General features: G+C 45.1%; 1 protein-coding gene across 1 annotated transcript in view; it reads left to right on the forward strand.

Moving 5' to 3' along the window:
- Positions 1-10,138: 10,138 nt before the first annotated feature.
- Positions 10,139-18,170, forward strand: part of LOC309820412 (uncharacterized protein) — an 83,789-nt gene continuing 75,757 nt past the window's right edge. Inside the window, exons 1-2 of the mRNA XM_082651143.1 lie at positions 10,139-10,239; positions 16,797-16,887. Coding sequence (XP_082507269.1) covers positions 16,806-16,887 — 82 coding nt within the window. The 5' untranslated portion in view covers positions 10,139-10,239; positions 16,797-16,805. The remainder of the gene's footprint in view (positions 10,240-16,796; positions 16,888-18,170) is intronic.

The following is an 18,170-nucleotide window of genomic DNA, read 5'->3' on the forward strand; positions in this document are numbered from 1 at the left end:
TCCTAGGGAGGGTCTATTCAATAACTAAGTCTAGTTTCACAGTTACAAATAAATTATGATGTAACTTTGAATAAATTAAGCTCATCATAAAGGAAGGATACTGAGAGTTGCTACTACCCCTTCCTTGAGGGGCTCTCGTAAAGCGCTAAGTAAAGTAACAGAGGTGTATATGTATGCATATATTTTCAATGATATTTGTACAGACTTAAAAAGAACTCTACAGAATGCATTATAGAAACCTTAATGCTGTGTGTCCCTAGTTCCCAGTTCTCTCATTAGAACTACTTAAATGAACACAATCTTATCTGTTAGGATAGCTATCAGAGTACTCCAAATACTACTTCTTGCAGTACCCTGTCCCAACCATTTGCCATCCTCTTCCCATTAGTCCTCAAGTCAGAAGCCCTGAAGATCTGTTCATTAATTTATGAACACATTTCTTCATCCAGCCAAGAAAATTGATTGATCCCTTACCAAATTTCAGGCACCATTCTTCAGTATGATTTATAGGCATGTTCAGGAAACACAGCAGTGATTAACACAGATGAATATAGTCTCTCTTGAGCTGAGGGGGGGAGACAAAAGTAAATAAGCAAATATAAAATCATAAGTATAGGCCTTCTCTGGTGACGCAGTGGTTGAAAGTCCCCCTGCCGATGCAGGGGACATGGGTTTGTGCCCCAGTCCGGGAAGATGCCACATGCCGCGGAGCAGCTGGGCCCGTGAGCCATGGCCGCTGAGCCTGCGCGTCCGGAGCCTGTGCTCCGCATTGGGAGAGGCCACAACAGTGAGAGGCCCACGTACCGCCAAAAAAAAAAAAGCTATGAAAACAAAACCTATGGATGGAGACCTACATGAAAGATGGAAGAGTATAATAATGGCCAGAGTACATTACTGTGGCAGAAGCAGCAGCCCTTCAGGAGGACAACTTTATAAATTACAAATTGGATTTAAATAGACAGGGAATTGAAAGTGGAGACATTATTTTCTGCAGAAGATGATGGACAGGGGAGAACAAAGAAAATAAAACTGAGATTGTTAGCAAAATACAATGCTAAGCATGTAAGTTAGGACTGAGTCCTTAACTTTCATTTTTATTAATGAGTGGGTGAGTATAGATTACTGACTACACAGAACCAAGCCTGGGAACACATTTTATATTTATGATCTTTGTGCCTAAAACTAGATTCACCTGCAATTTAATATGACACTAGGACAATGACTGGCCAAGTTTTAGATTAATCACTCTTACACAAAGATTTTTCATTCATATAATCTCAAACAAATACTGCGTCACCAATTAAGTTCCAGATCCTATGCACTCTGGCTGAAGATAGAAATATCTTGCAAGCCCAGCGTCACTTTCCTCTTTCTCTGGTAACGAATCACACTTTCTATTATGACAATGGCCCCAGTTATCGGCCCAGGAATAAACACTTGACTCAGGAAGAGCCAATTAAAGCCCTCCTTTAGAGTTGATCGAGAGCTTGAAGGTTACAGTATTTCAATCTTATGAAATTTTTGTAAAACAAAATTATTTCAAAATCTAATTATTCTTTAAGTTCTAGAAACTGCATTCTGTGACTAAGAGGACAATTTATTTGCCATCGGTTCTGCTCTGCCCACTTTATGTTTCTGTTATTGTGAGATAAAGGCAGTGGGGAATGGCAAACCAATTCTGATTCATTCAACACATGAGTGCTTCTTAGGTACAAAACACCATTCTGAACATTGTCCGAGGTAAAAAGATAAATAATACCTAGCCCCTTACCCTCAAGGATCTTCCAGCTTAGCAAGGGAAATAAAACATGCACACAGATGACTGCAACAAAAAGAAGATAATGATTGCTGCCAGACGTTTGGGGAGAATGAGTAGAGCAAAGAGAGAACACAGAATAAGGCAACATTCAACAGTCAGCCAAGAACTATTTGTTGAGCAATTGCAAGCTGTGACCTGGAAATGGAAGAGGAGAACATAGATCTTCACATGGGCAGGTGAAAAATCAAGTGTTATTACTTGTAACACAGCTCTTCAAATATATTTTTTGGCACCAAGTGCCTACTAAATAGCCTTAAATTAAAAACTAAATAAGGATACAGTCTCTATCAAATATAGCCTCAGGTACTGATGCCTAAATACTAGGATCACAGTATTTGTGTTCCCAAGGATGCCTTTCTATTGCTTTGCTTCTTTCCCCCTTTCCAAATTAGCTAATGCTGCCTTACCAGGATATCTATTTCACTTGTTCCAGCCTTTTTGATCCAATGTATTGAATAGCAGAATAGGTGAGTTACAAGAGGATATTTTGACTTCAAACAACAGAAATAAAATACTATATAATTGAAAAAAAGAGGCAATCTTTCAGGCACATGTGGATCCAGGAGTTCACATGTTTTAACCAGGTCCCTTTCTCTCTTCCCCACCCCTTCTTCTCTCTGTCTTTTCTCCTCTCTGGTAGTTCTCATTATGGGATTCAAATATTTCCCTGTTTATGTGGGAGCTTCTGGCACAGCTGCGGGCTTATACGCTCGCAGCTCCAGGGCTGGCTGGAAGGGGCGGGCGCATCACAGCATAAGGTTGCACAAGGTGTGCACTTATATCGCAGGGCATCACATCTATGAGGGATTGATGATCACATTGTATACAGGGGTAGCTTCGCATAGTTTTTACATCACTTTTCTTGAAGATGGCAGTAAAATGGTATGTTTTTACAAAATCAAATAGTGTAACGTTGTCCAAAAGATATACATAAAGCATTTAGAGGAAGGAGGCTCCTTTTTCTTTTAACTCTGGCACGGATTGTCTATTGGACAGTGGTAACCCTATGTCATCAACCTCGTTACTCCAGCAGAAGTCCAGGGATTAGCCCTGCATAACTCTTGTTAGCCTCTATTCCCTTCCTTGAACACTGTAGCCAGAAGGTTTTTTTCCTCCTCAAACCTTAAGTATTGAAACCTGGAGGAGGGGCATGTCTGAAAAGAAAATGATGGACTGGACTCTCCCTAGAAGGAAGATAAATGGGTGGTCAAGAAGAAAAAAAAAAAAAATCCTCTGTACCAGGAAATGTTTGGAGTGTTGTTTGGGTATCAAAAAACGGGTGCCCTACACATAAAGCAACAAAGGATTTTGGTCTAAAAAGAACACCATGGCCCAAGGTGCATGACCTATTTCAACAGAGGATTTGAAAGTTAAAAGTTAACCTGTAAAACATTCAATTCAATGTCATCATTTTACAGATGGGCAAAGTAAAACTCAGGCACAGGAACAGAAGTGCCAAGGTCATACAGGTGGTTGGTGGAAGAGACAACCAACTTCCCAACTTCTGACTTTTTAGGTGTGTGTGTGTGTGTTGTTTTGTTTATGTGCAAGGACATTTTTCTTTAGTACACTAACATTACAACAGAAAGTATAGTCTTGTTTTGGTTTTCTCTGCGCCCTCAATTCTGTATAAGACAGTTTCGCTGCCCTCCAACAGAAAGGCTCAGCAAGAGTAGAGACCACCATAAGCAGTACACGTGGGCACCAAGGGCAGATACATTGCCCTTCCTTGTGTAGGAACTAGGGCCACTTGTTGCTTTAATGGGCCAAGTTTGGGCTGGACCTGCAGGAGGGGACACCTTTGAAAAACAGCTTCCTAACTGCACTACAACCTGCTCTGGCATCCTGGTTCCACTCCCCAAACCCCCCAAATCTTCAGCCAGAAAAAAAAAAAAGGAGAATGGATCACTGGATCGATGGGGAGACTTCTGTCTGCTCCTCCTACTGCCACCTCTTTCTTGCTATTTCCTGCCCGAGGAAACCTGACATCAGCCCAAAAGCATCTCTGGAAATGGGTAGGAGGGAGCCTTACACCTGTCAGCGCCAGAGAAGAAAGTGCGCTCTGCAGAGTTCTCAGTTGTTCCATCTCTTGCGATGAAAGGAAGAAAAGGAGCGAATCCGCCACAGATTTACTGGAGACCAGGGTTACTTCATCCGGCTCCGGCCACAGTAACCCCTGAAGACCAAAGATGCATTTCCATTCCCAGCAGTTCTTGTTGGCGTCTTTCCCTACAGGCTAGCCCAGTGCCTGGCCCCGGAGAAGTCTCTGCGTAAAGGTTCTTTAGGTCATAAATCAGGCTCCTGTGTGTATGTGTGTTTTTCTTAGGAAAAACTGGCACAGACGAATTAGCAGTACAGACTGGGGTCTCCCTACTACCCTTCATGCTTGGCGGCATCACCTTCGACTACCTCGCATTCTCCCGGCGCTGACAGTCCCGGCTCCGGACCTCAGGGTTGGAAGCAGTCAGCCCCAGCTAGAACCGCCCTGTCCGGGGCTGATGCCACCTTGTGCCTAGAATGTGCGTGTGGGTGCAGGCGGGCGAGCGAGCGGCTTCTACAGTGAGACCGAAGCAGGAGCTCAGCCTTCGCCTGCGACCTGCAATCCCCAGATTCCCTGGGGACCTCGAAACTCCCAATCGGAGGTACTCCCCCACACACACAGCCGCCCACCTATTCCCTCCCCCCTTACCTCAGCACGCAGCCCCTCCCTGCGTGATGATGCAAAACCGTGGGGAGGGTGGGCGCTGGGAAGGGTGGGGAGAGCCTGAGAGCGAGCGAGGGTGGGAGGGAGTGGGCGGAGGAGGAGAGGGAGCCGAACGCGCATTTAAAGCGATAGCCATGCTCGCTCTCTCCCCAGTGCTGGGCTGTTGGAGAGCTCGAGCTGCAAGCCACCGAGCGCGAGCTCGAGCGCGGCGCGCTGGCCGGGGAACCCAAGAGCGCACGGCGCCCCAAGATGGCAGGCGCCGCGGGACCCCCCACCCTCGCCGGCTGCCCTTTCCCGGGCGCCCCTACCCTCCTCGCCCGCAGGAGACCCTGGGCTTCCCCGGAGGAGCTCACCCCAAGGGGCCAGGACGCCAGCGAGCCCGCCACCGTCCCCTCGAGTGCCGCCGCCACCACCGCAGCCGCGGGAGCAGCATGGTCCAGCTGGGGAAGCTGCTCCGCGCCCTGACTTTGATGAAGTTTCCCTGCTGCGTGCTGGAGGTGCTTCTGTGCGCGCTGGCGGCGGCGGCGCGCGGCCAGGAGATGTACGCCCCGCACTCCATTCGGATCGAAGGGGACGTCACCCTCGGGGGGCTGTTCCCGGTGCACGCGAAGGATCCCAGCGGAGTGCCCTGCGGCGAGATCAAGAGGGAGAACGGGATCCACAGGCTGGAAGCGATGCTCTACGCCCTGGACCAGATCAACAGCGATCCCAACCTGCTGCCCAACGTGAGGCTGGGAGCGCGGATCCTGGACACTTGTTCCAGGGACACTTATGCGCTCGAACAGTCGCTCACTTTCGTCCAGGCGCTCATCCAGAAGGACACCTCCGAAGTGCGCTGCACCAACGGCGAGCCTCCGGTTTTCGTCAAGCCCGAGAAAGGAGTTGGAGTGATTGGGGCTTCGGGGAGTTCGGTCTCCATCATGGTAGCCAACATCCTGAGGCTTTTCCAGGTAGGGGGGCGCTCCCTCCGGGGCAGAGCGCGCCGTAGCTCCCCGCGCTCTTTATCCTGAAGGCTGGCTTGGACTCCAGGGGTGCGGGGTCTGGTCAGCCTTCGCTCATTTCCACCCTGGAGATCCTGCCGAATCCCTCCCACCTCACCCGAGGAGGTACTTTCCCTGCTTGATTCATTTCCCTTCCATCTCTCCCCTGTCCGCGCTCCACTCCATCCGGCTTGACATTCTGGATTTATGGCCCCATTGACAAGAAACAGTCTCCGAAAAACAAGGCGATGATTTAAATGGGTTTGCATTCGAATGAAATATGGTTCCAAAACAGGCTTGTAAAAGTGCCGGGCTCCTGTGAGAGCCACTTAGGCGCAAGGAATATGAAAGATGAGAAGACGCCTAGAAACTAGGCATTTCTCAGCTCCTCAGCTTCCCTGCCCCAAGCCGCCCGACAAGCTGCAGCTCCCTTGGAAAATTTCGAGAAGAGCTTAGAGAGGCAGTTCTTAAACCGAAGGGTAGGTCTTCACCTACATTTGGACGTGAATTGCCCATTTCGCTCGGGTTGGATTTCCCGACCTGTAACCTGTCTCTGCGAGGGCATGGGGCGGAAGGCGTGGGGACTGTCCTCAAGCGGGGAGAAGCCACCCGCAGACGTGCCCCCAGGTGATTTGCTCTGGGCAGTTGTTTGCACCGTCTAAACTGCCTTTGCGATCCGGCCACTGGCAGGAGCCGGGCGATCAGCTTTCTACTCCTGCCAGCTCAGAGCCCGGAGGTGAGCTCATGCTAACTGCGAAACACAGTCGTTTTGTCTGCACCCACCCTGTGCCCATCCTTTCCCACGACCTCTCTAACGCAGCCCCCAACCCCAGTCCTGGGTTTTGAGGACGATTCTCAGAGCCAGACAAGAAGGCGCCTGGAGGGAGGCAGTAGGGTGCGCTGAGCAAGGCCGGGCGGTCGGTCCTCTAGCTCCGGGTGCAGGCGGGCAACGGCGGAAGATGCGAGGACGGCGGATCGGGCCCGCTGAGCGGTGGGCGGTGCTGCAGTGCTCTCTCACCGCCTGCTCCCGCAGCCTCGGCCCCAAGGCTCCTGTGCCGCCCTGGGTATAGATGGATGGCTTCTGGATGAAGAAATTGAGTTTCAGGGTCTGCGTGACTATGGGTTCTCTTGTTTCTCTGTCTTTCTTCCTGTGTGTCTCTCTCCTTGTGTCTCCTTCTCCCTGCTTTTTTTTTTTTTTGTCTGTTTTTATGTTCTCCCTTTCAATTTCTGCCTCTCTTTTCCTTCTCTACCCCTATCTCCAAGTTTTTTGTTCATCTCTGTCTTGAAGTGATCCTTTCCTAATGCACAGCTCTCTCCCTGCCTGGTAGGACCCAAGCTCAGTTAGTCCCTTCTCCAGATGTTCTGGCTGACCCTTATGCTCCCCGTAGCTAAAAAGTCGGCTCCCTCTCAAGTGCCTTTCCTGAAGCATGTTGGGTTTCTGGAGGGGACTCCTTGTGAGATTCAAGCTGTCACTACATCAGCACCCAGGGGTATGAAGTTTGTGTTTGTGCCAGAAGGAGGGGTGCCTGTCTAAAGCTGCAGCCTGGTATGGCCCCTCTGAGCCTCTGAGCATCCCTAGCTCCTGTTGAGTATGCCACCTCTAGATGTTTGCAAGGCCAAAAGTGCTTCTGGGCAGCCTTCACTTTGAGGTAATGCTTTCAGGAAGAGCCTGGGTTGTTGGAAGCAAAACCCAGAAGCACTTCCTTTACCTCTGAGCTTAAACTAGAGAACCTGAGGAGGCAGCGCTGCAGGGAGGATGAGGCCAGAGGTCACCTGAGAACCACAGGGGCAACTCACAGTATTTTTACTGGAGCTCTGGGGGTTGAAGGCACATTTGCTGTTTGACATTTTAAAAATTATTTTGGTGCCTCCACTTGGAGCTTGGGAGCTTGCAGATGGGCCTGCCTGTCGAAAAAAGAGTGAAATCTTAAAGTCAAGAGAGAGCTTGCAGACTAGGTGAAGGATTGTGTTTGCTGAAAAAGATTCCAGGGGGAGCTGATTCCTTCTCTGGTGTGTGGATCTGAGGCACTTGCAAGAAAAGAGAACGCTTGCCTTATGCTTAGTTCCCCCGTTCCCTGGGCTGGGAAGGAAAGGAACTGAATGCCAGCATTAGCAGTGTGCGTTGGGACCAAAACCATTCAGAGAAAACACTGTCATTTTCCTCTAATTTGCAAATTGCAGCTATTCATGTTGGATTGAACAGCTGAGGGAAAAGAGCCCCCAGTTTTCACCTGCATTTATTGAGAAGAGGCTGGTAGTAGGAGGGATGCACCAACTTGTGGCTTGTGCTGCAAGCTGGATATAAGCTTGGTGTGAGCATCCTGGTTAACCACTGCCCATGTTCAAATATACAGAGATAGATTCCAACAGTCTCTTCCAGTAGCCTTATTTTTGCGTGTGATCTTAGAAGCTTCTGGCATGTAAGTCCAGTCCCCAGTTTCCCAGCCTCTGTAAAACCTGCAAAATGAATAGAGAGAATAGTGGAACACAGACCCCTTGTTCAAAGACACAGTCACTTTAGGGAAAGAGGAAAAGAACGGGTAGGTGAATCTTCTCTGGGATTGCAGAGTTCAGCTCAATGAAGACTGTCCTGTATAAAAGAAACTCCTCTAAATGGTTGAATTCTTAGCTCTCCAGAGATTTGAGTTTTCTTTTCCCCAGTCCCTGTGGGTTGCTGTGGGGAATGTGTCAAACCTATCATTTGAGATAAAAAGTTATGGTGAGGTAAGCTTCTAGGCTGGGGGAAGGAAGACTTAGTGACTGAAATGGGGGATGCTAAGCACTGGGGGGCAGGAAGGAACAAGGAGCTAGTAATGGATGTAACAAATGCTGCAGCTGCCAGCAAAGCCTGGATTGAACTTCCTTCCTGAAAATGAGGACCCGGGCAAGAATGACCACTCAGATGTAAACAGTGTCTCTGACTGGGAATTCTCATCTGCCTGCCGGTGGGCCAGAGCTGAGCAAGTCCTTTCTCTCCTCTGTATGCACACTGAATTGGCTAGTAAGTGACATGTCAGAGGACAGGAATCATATTCAGTGGATCTTTCAAATCCAGGAGTTTGAGGCTAATGAAATTAGTGTGAGGCCAGGGCTCTGCCAACTAGAATTAAGTCACTGCAGCCACCCTGCAATGCATTTTCAGCCTGAAGGGAGCATCAGGGAGGAATTTCGGGAGATTTGTTTCGGAGCCTGTTTGTTTCAGATTAAATGTAAATTAATATTGACTACGAGTAACATATTTAAAAAATAATCGCCGAGTGGGGGATGGCTTAAAGTGGAGAGATTATATAATATGGTGGCCAAAGAATAAATCTCCTCTGACCACTGTTTCATGGGCTATAAGTAAGATCTATTACAATGGAAAGTAATGGGAACGTTTTTATTCAAGGCTTCTCTGCTATTGACTTGAGAGCAAACACTCTGAGAGTATAAATTACTCTTGCTATGTGCTGACTCTGAATGAACAATATTTCATGTGCAGTGACATGGTCTAAGCTATAGACTTGGAATTGAATGGCATCTGTTTCAATTGTTTTGTTCTCTCAAGAGCAACTAGATAGAAAAAAGTGGTCAATTTGACCCTTGTGGGAGCGTGTTGCAAATCTAAACCTGTGTCCCTCATACCATAAATGAAATACATTTGTAAATTTGTAAGTGTTTTCCTTCTGTTCATTGATGCTTGAGTATAATCTCAAACTTTGGCAGCAACATTTTATACATAAGTACTTGGTTTTCTTCCTTTCTTCTTTCTCTTCCTCCTCTCTCTCTCTCTCTCGTTCTCCATCTTATGTAATTGGATAGAACTGGGCACCTAGGGTGATGTGGTGTTACTATAGTGGGATTTTTTTTTTTTAAAAAAAAACAACTCTAACTTACCCTTTTAAACATTTCATAAATACAGGTGTCAGTGCCATTTGGAATAGTCTCTATAACAATTTCTGTCTCCACATTTACTGTGTTTCAGCAAATTTACCTAACAGATGGTGAGTGGGCAATTTTTAAAGGGGCATTTTTTAAAGAGCGGAGAGGGAAGGAATAGAGACAGGCACATACTATATTTGAAGTTACCTCCACGTGTATTTTATGTATGTATACCCATACAATTAAGAAGTCTTTGGATGTTTTATCTTCAAGAATAATTCAGATACTGGATTACTTGAATATCATAAACATTTAGGGTTTAACAGATTCGTTACATATAGACGTTGTATCATGGATTGAAAAGACCATAGCCAGCGGGCAGCAGCGGGCGGAGCGACCGAGCGGCGGCGAGGGCTGGACGGCGGGTGCAGGAGTCCGTGCTTCCTCGCGGTGGAAGGCTGGGGTTCGCCAGAGACGCCGGGTTGCTCCGCGTTGCCAGGTTACCGAGCGCGTGCCCCCCGCCCGCTCTTCCGCCCGGGCCGCCCTCGGCGCCGCCTGAGCCGCGGTGCGGGCTGCGCGGGGCGCCGGGTCCGCGGAAGCCTGGATCGTGCGCTGCGTGAGGGACTCTCGTCGCGCGTGGACGCTGCGCGAGCGCGCGGGGGACGTAGGGCGCCGACCTGGGGCTCCCTGGCGCTCCGGCTCCGCTCAGGGCGCCCGCTCAGGGGCCTCCGGCGCGAGGCCCCCTTTGTGGTCAAGATGGCGGCGCCCAGGCGGGCCGCGTCGAGGTGAGCTGGAGCTGGGCCCGGAGAGGGGTGAGTCAGCCACGCCCAGGACTTGGACCCCGGGCTCGTCTCCCGTCTCCCGGGGAGCGGCGGGTGAGTGGGCGCGGCCGCGCGTAGGTTCCTCTCGTGGGGTGGTCAGCTCTTCGTGCGTCCGCAGACTTCTGTCGTCTGATAGTCAGATCTGGGGTGGCCCAGGTTGGAGGCGAGGGTGCTTGATTGGGGAAACCTGAGGGGTTTAAGGACTCTGTTGGGATCGTTTCAGACCCCAGCAAGAAGCTGAGCAAGTTTTCTCCTCTCTTCCCAGCTAAGTGTTCTCCCCTCTCTGAAGACGCCAGCTTTTCTGAATCACCTTGTTCCCCGGGGGGATACAGTTGGTGGTTCTGACCGTGGAACGTAGGACCGGGCGCGGGGAAGCCTGAGCTGGTTCTAGTTACTTTGTTTGCAAAGCACTTGTCTTGTCTTTGGAATCTTTGTGTATATAACCAACGTTGGGAAGAGCCAGCGTTTTCTCCTCCAAAACACTGCGAGGGGTAACTTTATACGTAAGAAACAAGTGGGCGTTCACATCCATCTCTTTTCCAACCACTGAGTTTTGGTTGTGTTTCCTTTCTTTAAGTTTGTCTCGTTTTGAACTGATAACAAAACAAACAAACAAACAAAAAAACCATAGCCAGTTACACAAAGTATATACTCTAGTCTCAGTCCTGCCATTAATTAGCTATGTTACCTTAAGTCATTTAATTTTTCTAGGCCTCATTTTTCTCATGTGATGTTTTTTCTTTGGAAAAGTATAGTTTCTCGAAGTCGCTAATCTCTGTGTCATAGTTCAGCTTGGAGAAAACCTGTTCTTATCCAAACTCCATGACATTGTATTTCCAGCTCCAACTTTGGACTTTGAGTGAGTTGGGGGCAACTTTTTAAGGATATTTTCACACAGCTTTTTTAGTTAATATCAGTCTAGCTGACTTGTCATACTCAGACTTTCTCTCATATTCTTTTACCAGTGTTCCTTAGTCATATATATAAAGACTGTTGTGGGAAAAATGACCTCCTGGGTCAGCTTACTGCATGGTCATCGACACAGGACAGGGAGTAAGATTCTGTGGATTTTACAGAAGCAGATACAGGTTTCATTAACCATGTCCTCTCCCCTTTCATCTTACAAAAAAACAGCAGGCTTTTCTTGGAGAACTGCCAGATAATGCCATCCTGCCTCCTCACGGGCCCCGGGGATGAGTCGCCCAGGGACTGAACTCCAGTAAAGCAGGTGATTGGCTCATGGGTAGGCATCTGACCTCGGCTAAGTCTATCAGACTGCTCTCCAGAACTTTTCTCTCAGAGCAAAATGGAAGAATTGTCTTTTCTCTCTGGAATTTCTAAGCTGGGGAGATATGACTCTGGGACTCCCAGTGACCATCCAGCACAAGGAGAGACTTTCTGTAAAATAAAGTCTTGCAGAGGTAAGCAGCGCTGAGGGACGGAGAGAGAGCTGGAACCCTGCTGATACTCTGGAACGTCCAAATCCAACTGTATCTGAATATGGCTGCATCCCTGAATTTCTAGTACTTGTTTGTTGAGCTGGTTGTTGTTGTTTGGTTTTTGTTTTTAAATTTCCTTTGACTATTTTGAATTTGTTTTCAGCCATGTGCATTTGAAAGCATCATAGCTAAAAGAGCTAATTTCCTACATTAATGTCAGGTTTGCTGACTGGCATTCCTTAAGTGAAAAATCATAACCGCTATTTTCTTTAAATAAAATCCTTCTAGCTCAAGTTTGAGATATTCAAAACTCTGCCTCCTACCCCCCTCTTTTCCAACATTTACTATATCACCTTGAAGAACTTGTGACCACATCTTTCCCATCTAGACGCAGTTGAGAGAGAGAGCAAAGACTTCTGATATAAACTGCAACCTATACGCCTCCTACCTGGAAGCTTTAGAACATACTTGATTCTTGTCATTAAAGCAAATCTTTTGTTGTTGTCTCCAGGGCACAGAAGCATTTTCATGGCATAATGGAGTACAAAGTACATTAAGCCTAACTCTACTTCTCATCCTCTTTGACTTTAAATAGGCAGAAAAGAACAATCTCAAACACATTTTCCCAACAAATAAAATACATATACGATTATGTTTAGAAGACGTTTATGCAACATATAGTTAGACTGATGAATTAATGGACCTTTCGCCAATTGGCACAGTCAATATATATGTTCGATGTGCTCAATTAAAAAGAAGACAATAACATATTTTTACAGGTTAATTATCTGAGAAGAGTATTGTGCCAGCACACTTGATACTACAGTATTTCATGTTTGACAGGTAATCTTCTTTCAATTATATTTACTGCTAAATGTTTCTTGGATCAAGCTATTAAATTATAAGGTCAAAAGTAAAATGATATGAAATTACAATGATAAAGGGACACATATCCCACTTTATGAGAATAGAAGTTCTAATTTCTTTTCAATACTACTAGTAGTGACCACAGTACTAATTTGAGCCCTTACTATGAGCCACTGTGCCCATACACATTTAGTTCTTACAGTAGTTCTGCAAAGGGCATATAATAATCCACCCTGTAAAGCTGAAGAAAGTGATTCTCATAGCTGAAAGTCACATAGCTGGTGAGTGGCAAAGTCTAGATTCAAACTTAGAGTCGTCTGACAATGCCCAGGTTGTTGACCACTATGTACACTGCTCAATTGTTGCACCAATAAAGAAGTGCTTGAAATAATTATAGATTTGCCCACCCCGAAACTGCAGTGATTTAAAGACATCAAAGTTGCCAGTTGCTTAACCACATCTACTTACAGTAAGAAATTACATTTTATTTCATTTCTAAAACAAGATTAATTCTGCAGGCCCATCGAAACTTGAGCACACAAATCCTACCTCCAAATGAAAGATGCTTGTTTTCCATTATTCAACACATGGCCCTGTACAGAGGCAATAAATATATAGTAGAATTTTCACTCAAATAAATGAGAAGAGAGGTTTCTTCTTGTCCTGATTCAGTGCCCATGATTATGGATTATGATGGCTCTTCCCAAACTTTACTTCATTCACTCCACTCTTTCTACAAAACTCCAGTAATGGAATCCATCATTCAGATATACGTGCAAAGCGAAAGGACTGTATTAATACAGTTGCTGAAAGTCAAGTTGATAGAGCACAGGAAATACATCCTAATAAATGCAGCATTAATGTTTGTGTGGGCCTTGGAGTGAGGGGTAGAAGAATTTTCAGTTTAATGGAACATTTTGCCTCTTGCTATGAAAGTGCGGCTTAATAGTCTTGTAATCGGTCATTTACAGAATCCTCCATCTCTGGGTTTCATGCTTTCTTCACTCTGCAGCTGTTGATTCCTTCTCTTGTTCTGGATGGAAGATAGCAACGAAGCCACTTCAAAGGGCTCAGCCTGCCTTTTTGTGTTATTGTTTAGATGAAGATATTTCCATTTATTAAAGCACACTATTTAAACATTTTTATCATGTTTCAAACTTGACTGTGTCCTGAAGGTATGAGCACAGGCAGACATAATGGGGGATGTTTTCCAGGAGAGAACATACCCTTATCAAAGGAATTATCAGAATTTTCATGTATGGATTGAGAATCAAATTCTGGAGTTAGACCTGAATTTAAATTCATACTCACAACTTATTACCAGTCTCATCTTGATCAAACGGTTACCACACTTCTCATCAATTTCCTTATCTTTGAAAGCGGAATAAGAGAAGTATGCCTGGTGAAGTTACACATCAAGCTCATCTGATAGGATATTCATAAGGATTTTGCACAAAATATACATGGAAATATTTTAGCACCGAGTTTAGCATGCGAATCGTCTTCAATACATTTAAGAGCTATTATTTTATTATTATTATGCTATCATTAAATATCACTATTACTTAAATGTCATTATTGCTAAAATTGCTGTAAAGCTACCGCAATAACCCATGATGAATTCCCCTCTTCTGTTTCCTTTGTTTAAATGGAAAATATATATATAAATCTAGACAGAGAACACTTTAGTGATCCTATTCAGTGGAGTGAGAATTTCCATGGCACTGATTAAAACGAATCCTGAATTGCATGGACTTAAGATAGCAGAGAGGGGCTTCCCTGGTGGCGCAGTGGTTGAGAGTTCGTGACCCGATCCGGGAAGATCCCACATGCTGTGGAGCAGCTGGGCCTGTGAGCCATGGCTGCTGAGCCTGCGTGTCTGGAGCCTGTGCTCCGAAACGGGAGAGGCTGCAACAGTGAGAGGCCCGCGTACCGCAAAGAAGAAAAAAAAAAAAAAAAAAGATAGCAGAGAGGCTAAGAGATTTGAAGTTAGACATCCCCAAGTGTGAATTCTACTGTGACCCTCTTCTAGCTCTAGAACCTTGAGGAAGTTACTTAAACTTTCTGAGCTTTACTACTAGTTTCCTCATCTGTATCTTTTTCAGGACTATTTATTAAGCATCTTCCTGGTCTCTATGCTTGGACATATCAATGAATAAATTAGACAAGAGCCTTTGCCTGCGTGCTCCTTCTTGCATGCTTTCTCCCTCCTTACACTCTCGTGTGGAAACGGATGTTATAAATAAATTCTATGCTTTGTCACAGGTTGATGGGCGCTACGGGATAAGGCAAAGGATGTGAAGGTCACTGAAGAGGCTTGGGTTGGGAGTGCTGGAGGAGTGTACAGGTAGGTTCTGATTTTAAATAGGGTAGTCAGGGTGGATTTTATAAGTTGACATTTGAGCAAAGACTTGAAGTGAGGATGTCAGAATGTATGATGGGGAGACCACTCCCTGGGAGCAAGAATAACCAGTCCCAACACTCTAAGGCAGAAATATGCCGGGCAGCTTGGAGGAATATCAAGGAGGCCACCCTGGCTGACTTAGTCAGTGGGGAGGAAGAGACAGCAGGAGGGCTGGAGGTTGGATATGTGATGGGATGGATTGGATAAGTCCTGGGAGGCCATCACATGCATTGTGTCTTTTACTCTAAGTGTAGGCAGCCAGGGGCAGGATTTTAGCCGAGGTGTGGCATGAACTGTCTCTTGTTTGAAAAGCATAACTGTATCTGTGGTCTTGAGGATGTGGGGAGAGAGTGGAGTCAGGGAGAATCTCGGGAGGCGACTACAGGATCCTCAAGGTCTATGTTGTTGGCCTGCACCAGGCTGCTAGCGGCTGGTAATTTTCAGAAGTGGCACATTGGGAAGGTTGTGACAGCATTTCGTGGTAGATTGAATGCAAGAATGGAAAGGAAGAGGGGGTCAAGGGTGAATTTGAGATTTAGGGCCTGGGGAACTGGAAAGGTGTGGTTACTGTCACCTAAGACGGAAAAAGTTTGGGGTAGAGCATGTTTGGGGGATTAAAGACCAGTTTTGGAGGTATAAGATTTGCGATGTTTTCGTGACGTCCAAGTAGAGATGCTGAGTACACAGTTGGATACACAAGTCTGCAGTTCTGAAGAAAGGTCTAAACTAGAGATACCCTTTAATACCATGGAGATATTAAGAATAATTACACGGAAGCGCTATTTTAAAGATAAAATGAAGTAATGCAATTAGCACTCTGTCTTCTCAAAACATTTAATAACTGTTAGCTAAAATAATTACCTGAAATGAAAAAATACCTATAGTTTGTTTTGTTGTTTGCAGTAAAAGTGAATAAAATGTCACAATTATTTTAATAGTATTTGTGACACAGTAGTTTTAGTTAAGACACCATGACTACAAACATTTACAATAAACCTTTCAGTCTCCTGCTTTTCACTCTGATAGGGTACTTGGAACCATATTTTGTAAGGTTTAAGTTAGTTGTCACAGGGTACCTCTTTAATTAGAAGTAATTCTGAACTGTCTAGTTCCATGCAGTTTTATATACATATATGTATAATTATTATTTTATGATTTATCAAACTCAGTTGAAAATTTGCATCACTGATATACATTAGAATTTAAGCATTTATCCAGGTACTCAAGGAAAAAAATGTACTTGTCTTGTAATTTCCATAGGGGTACTTCCTTTCACATCTTCCCTTCACTTTGCAATTGCAAACATGGCAGGGGAAATATTATCTTACTGGTCTTTGAGTTCCCCTTAGCTATCTGCAAGTCCTTAAACAGCCTTTGTGGCTTAACCAAAATTCTCTTCCATCTTCATTCCGCTAACAGATATTGGTCTAAGCATGTACTTACACTAAAAAATGCATGACCACGTTGTCTCTACACATCTATAATTTTATGTTAACACTAACATTATGTAAGCTATACTTTAATTGCAATTATAACAGATTTTATGTCAACACACATCCATTTCTAGTGTTCATCTGGTGTTCAAGGGGAGAGCAGCATGTCGTAAATTTTATCAAAATATAACATCTGAAGAATAGAACAGAGGGTAATTGTGTAATTCTGTATTCACTCTAATTAAGTTCAGTGGAGTTGGCATAATAGAATTAAGATGAAAGAAAAAGACATCGAGGTACCACGGCTCCCTCTCCTAACACACCCTTTTCGTATCCGAGAGCAGAGACTCAGCACCTTTCTGTACAGAAATGGAGACAGGAAGAGGCCAGAGGATGAATGACAGGCACGAATGAGGTGGAACTTTGAAGAGCAACATGGAAATGAAATACTTCTTTTGTATTTGGTAGGTGGGGAAAATGTACCAGCGTGTATGCCTACTGGGACCACGTTTTCCAGAACAGTTAAGCCCAGTGTCCACTATGCTGTCCCACCTTCCTCGTAAGTAGGAACATCCTGTTACTTGAATCTTTGCTTCCTGTTTCTTGATAGCTGGTTGAGAAGATTATCACAGGAACTGCATCTTGTTAGCAAACACACTGTTTTGAAATGATTGACACTCACTGAAGAGTGGCAACTCCAAGCTTGCTCTCTCTTGATCTTGGACTATTTAAGTCTGGAGTGCAGGAGTGGGTTATGGGGAAAGACCATTGGAATTCTTATGTCTTCAGCATAATGGTTATAGCATAATGGTTAGGAGTGTAGGTGCTGGTTCAAATCTCTGCTTTCCACTTGCTAACCATATGAGCTTGGGCAATTTACCTGATTACCTGAACCTCAATACTCCTGCCTATAAAATGATGTTAATAATATTTCATCCCCATAGACTTGTTTTCAATGTTAAAATGAAGTCACTTACACCAAGCACTTAATACAATGCCTAGAGCATAGTAAAGTCTATTATTATTACTATTACTACTATTCCTATTACTATTACTACTACTACTTCTATTATTATTATTACTATCACGATGCCAGTTGCTATTTTTCTATGCCTTATTCCATTATCTTCTGCCCTGTCCCCCCATTTCTGTCTATTTTCTGTACAAGGGTAGGTTTGTCACAGAGCAGTTTCTTTCCGTAATGTCTGACTCTTAGTCATCAAGGTGACTGGTCCACGACCCGGCATTCATTGCTGCTCGTTGAAGCAACCCATTTTGAGAAGGGGAGTTGGATATTGATGCCAAGTTGGGTCAAGGAGAGAGAATTTTCTCTCCTCTGCACTCAGAGAGCTAAGTGAAATATTCAGGCCTCAGAAGGAGAATCAGGCAAAGGGCAACATGCTTAATTTCATACCTTAGTGATTAAGAACAAGTCAGACAGGCTGGATTTGAACTCATTTCCGTCATGTACTGACAACGGGATCTTAGGTGCTTTTGTAACCCCTCTGAGGCTCAGTCAACATCTGAAAGAGACGAATAACATTATCAGGACCTAGCATATAGCCTCGTTGTAATAAGTGAGTAAATCCTTTTAAAACGTTCAGCACGTTGTTTGGCATATAAACACTTAATAAAATTTAGCTTCTTTGACTACTACCGCTGCTAATATTATTAAGTAGCTGAGCAGATCCGAGGCCCATTTTTTTCTTAGATTGCACATAATCATTTGGACAACCAGCTCACATTGATCAACCGTTGCTTATATATAAATCCCCATGAACCCAAAGGTGCTTTAACTGTCTCCCAGTCAGAGCCTGTTCTGGGGGCAGAAGCAACACCGGC

Source organism: Grampus griseus (genome assembly GCF_964374135.1).
Source record: "Grampus griseus genome assembly, chromosome: 3".
Classification (NCBI taxonomy): Eukaryota; Metazoa; Chordata; class Mammalia; order Artiodactyla; family Delphinidae; genus Grampus; species Grampus griseus.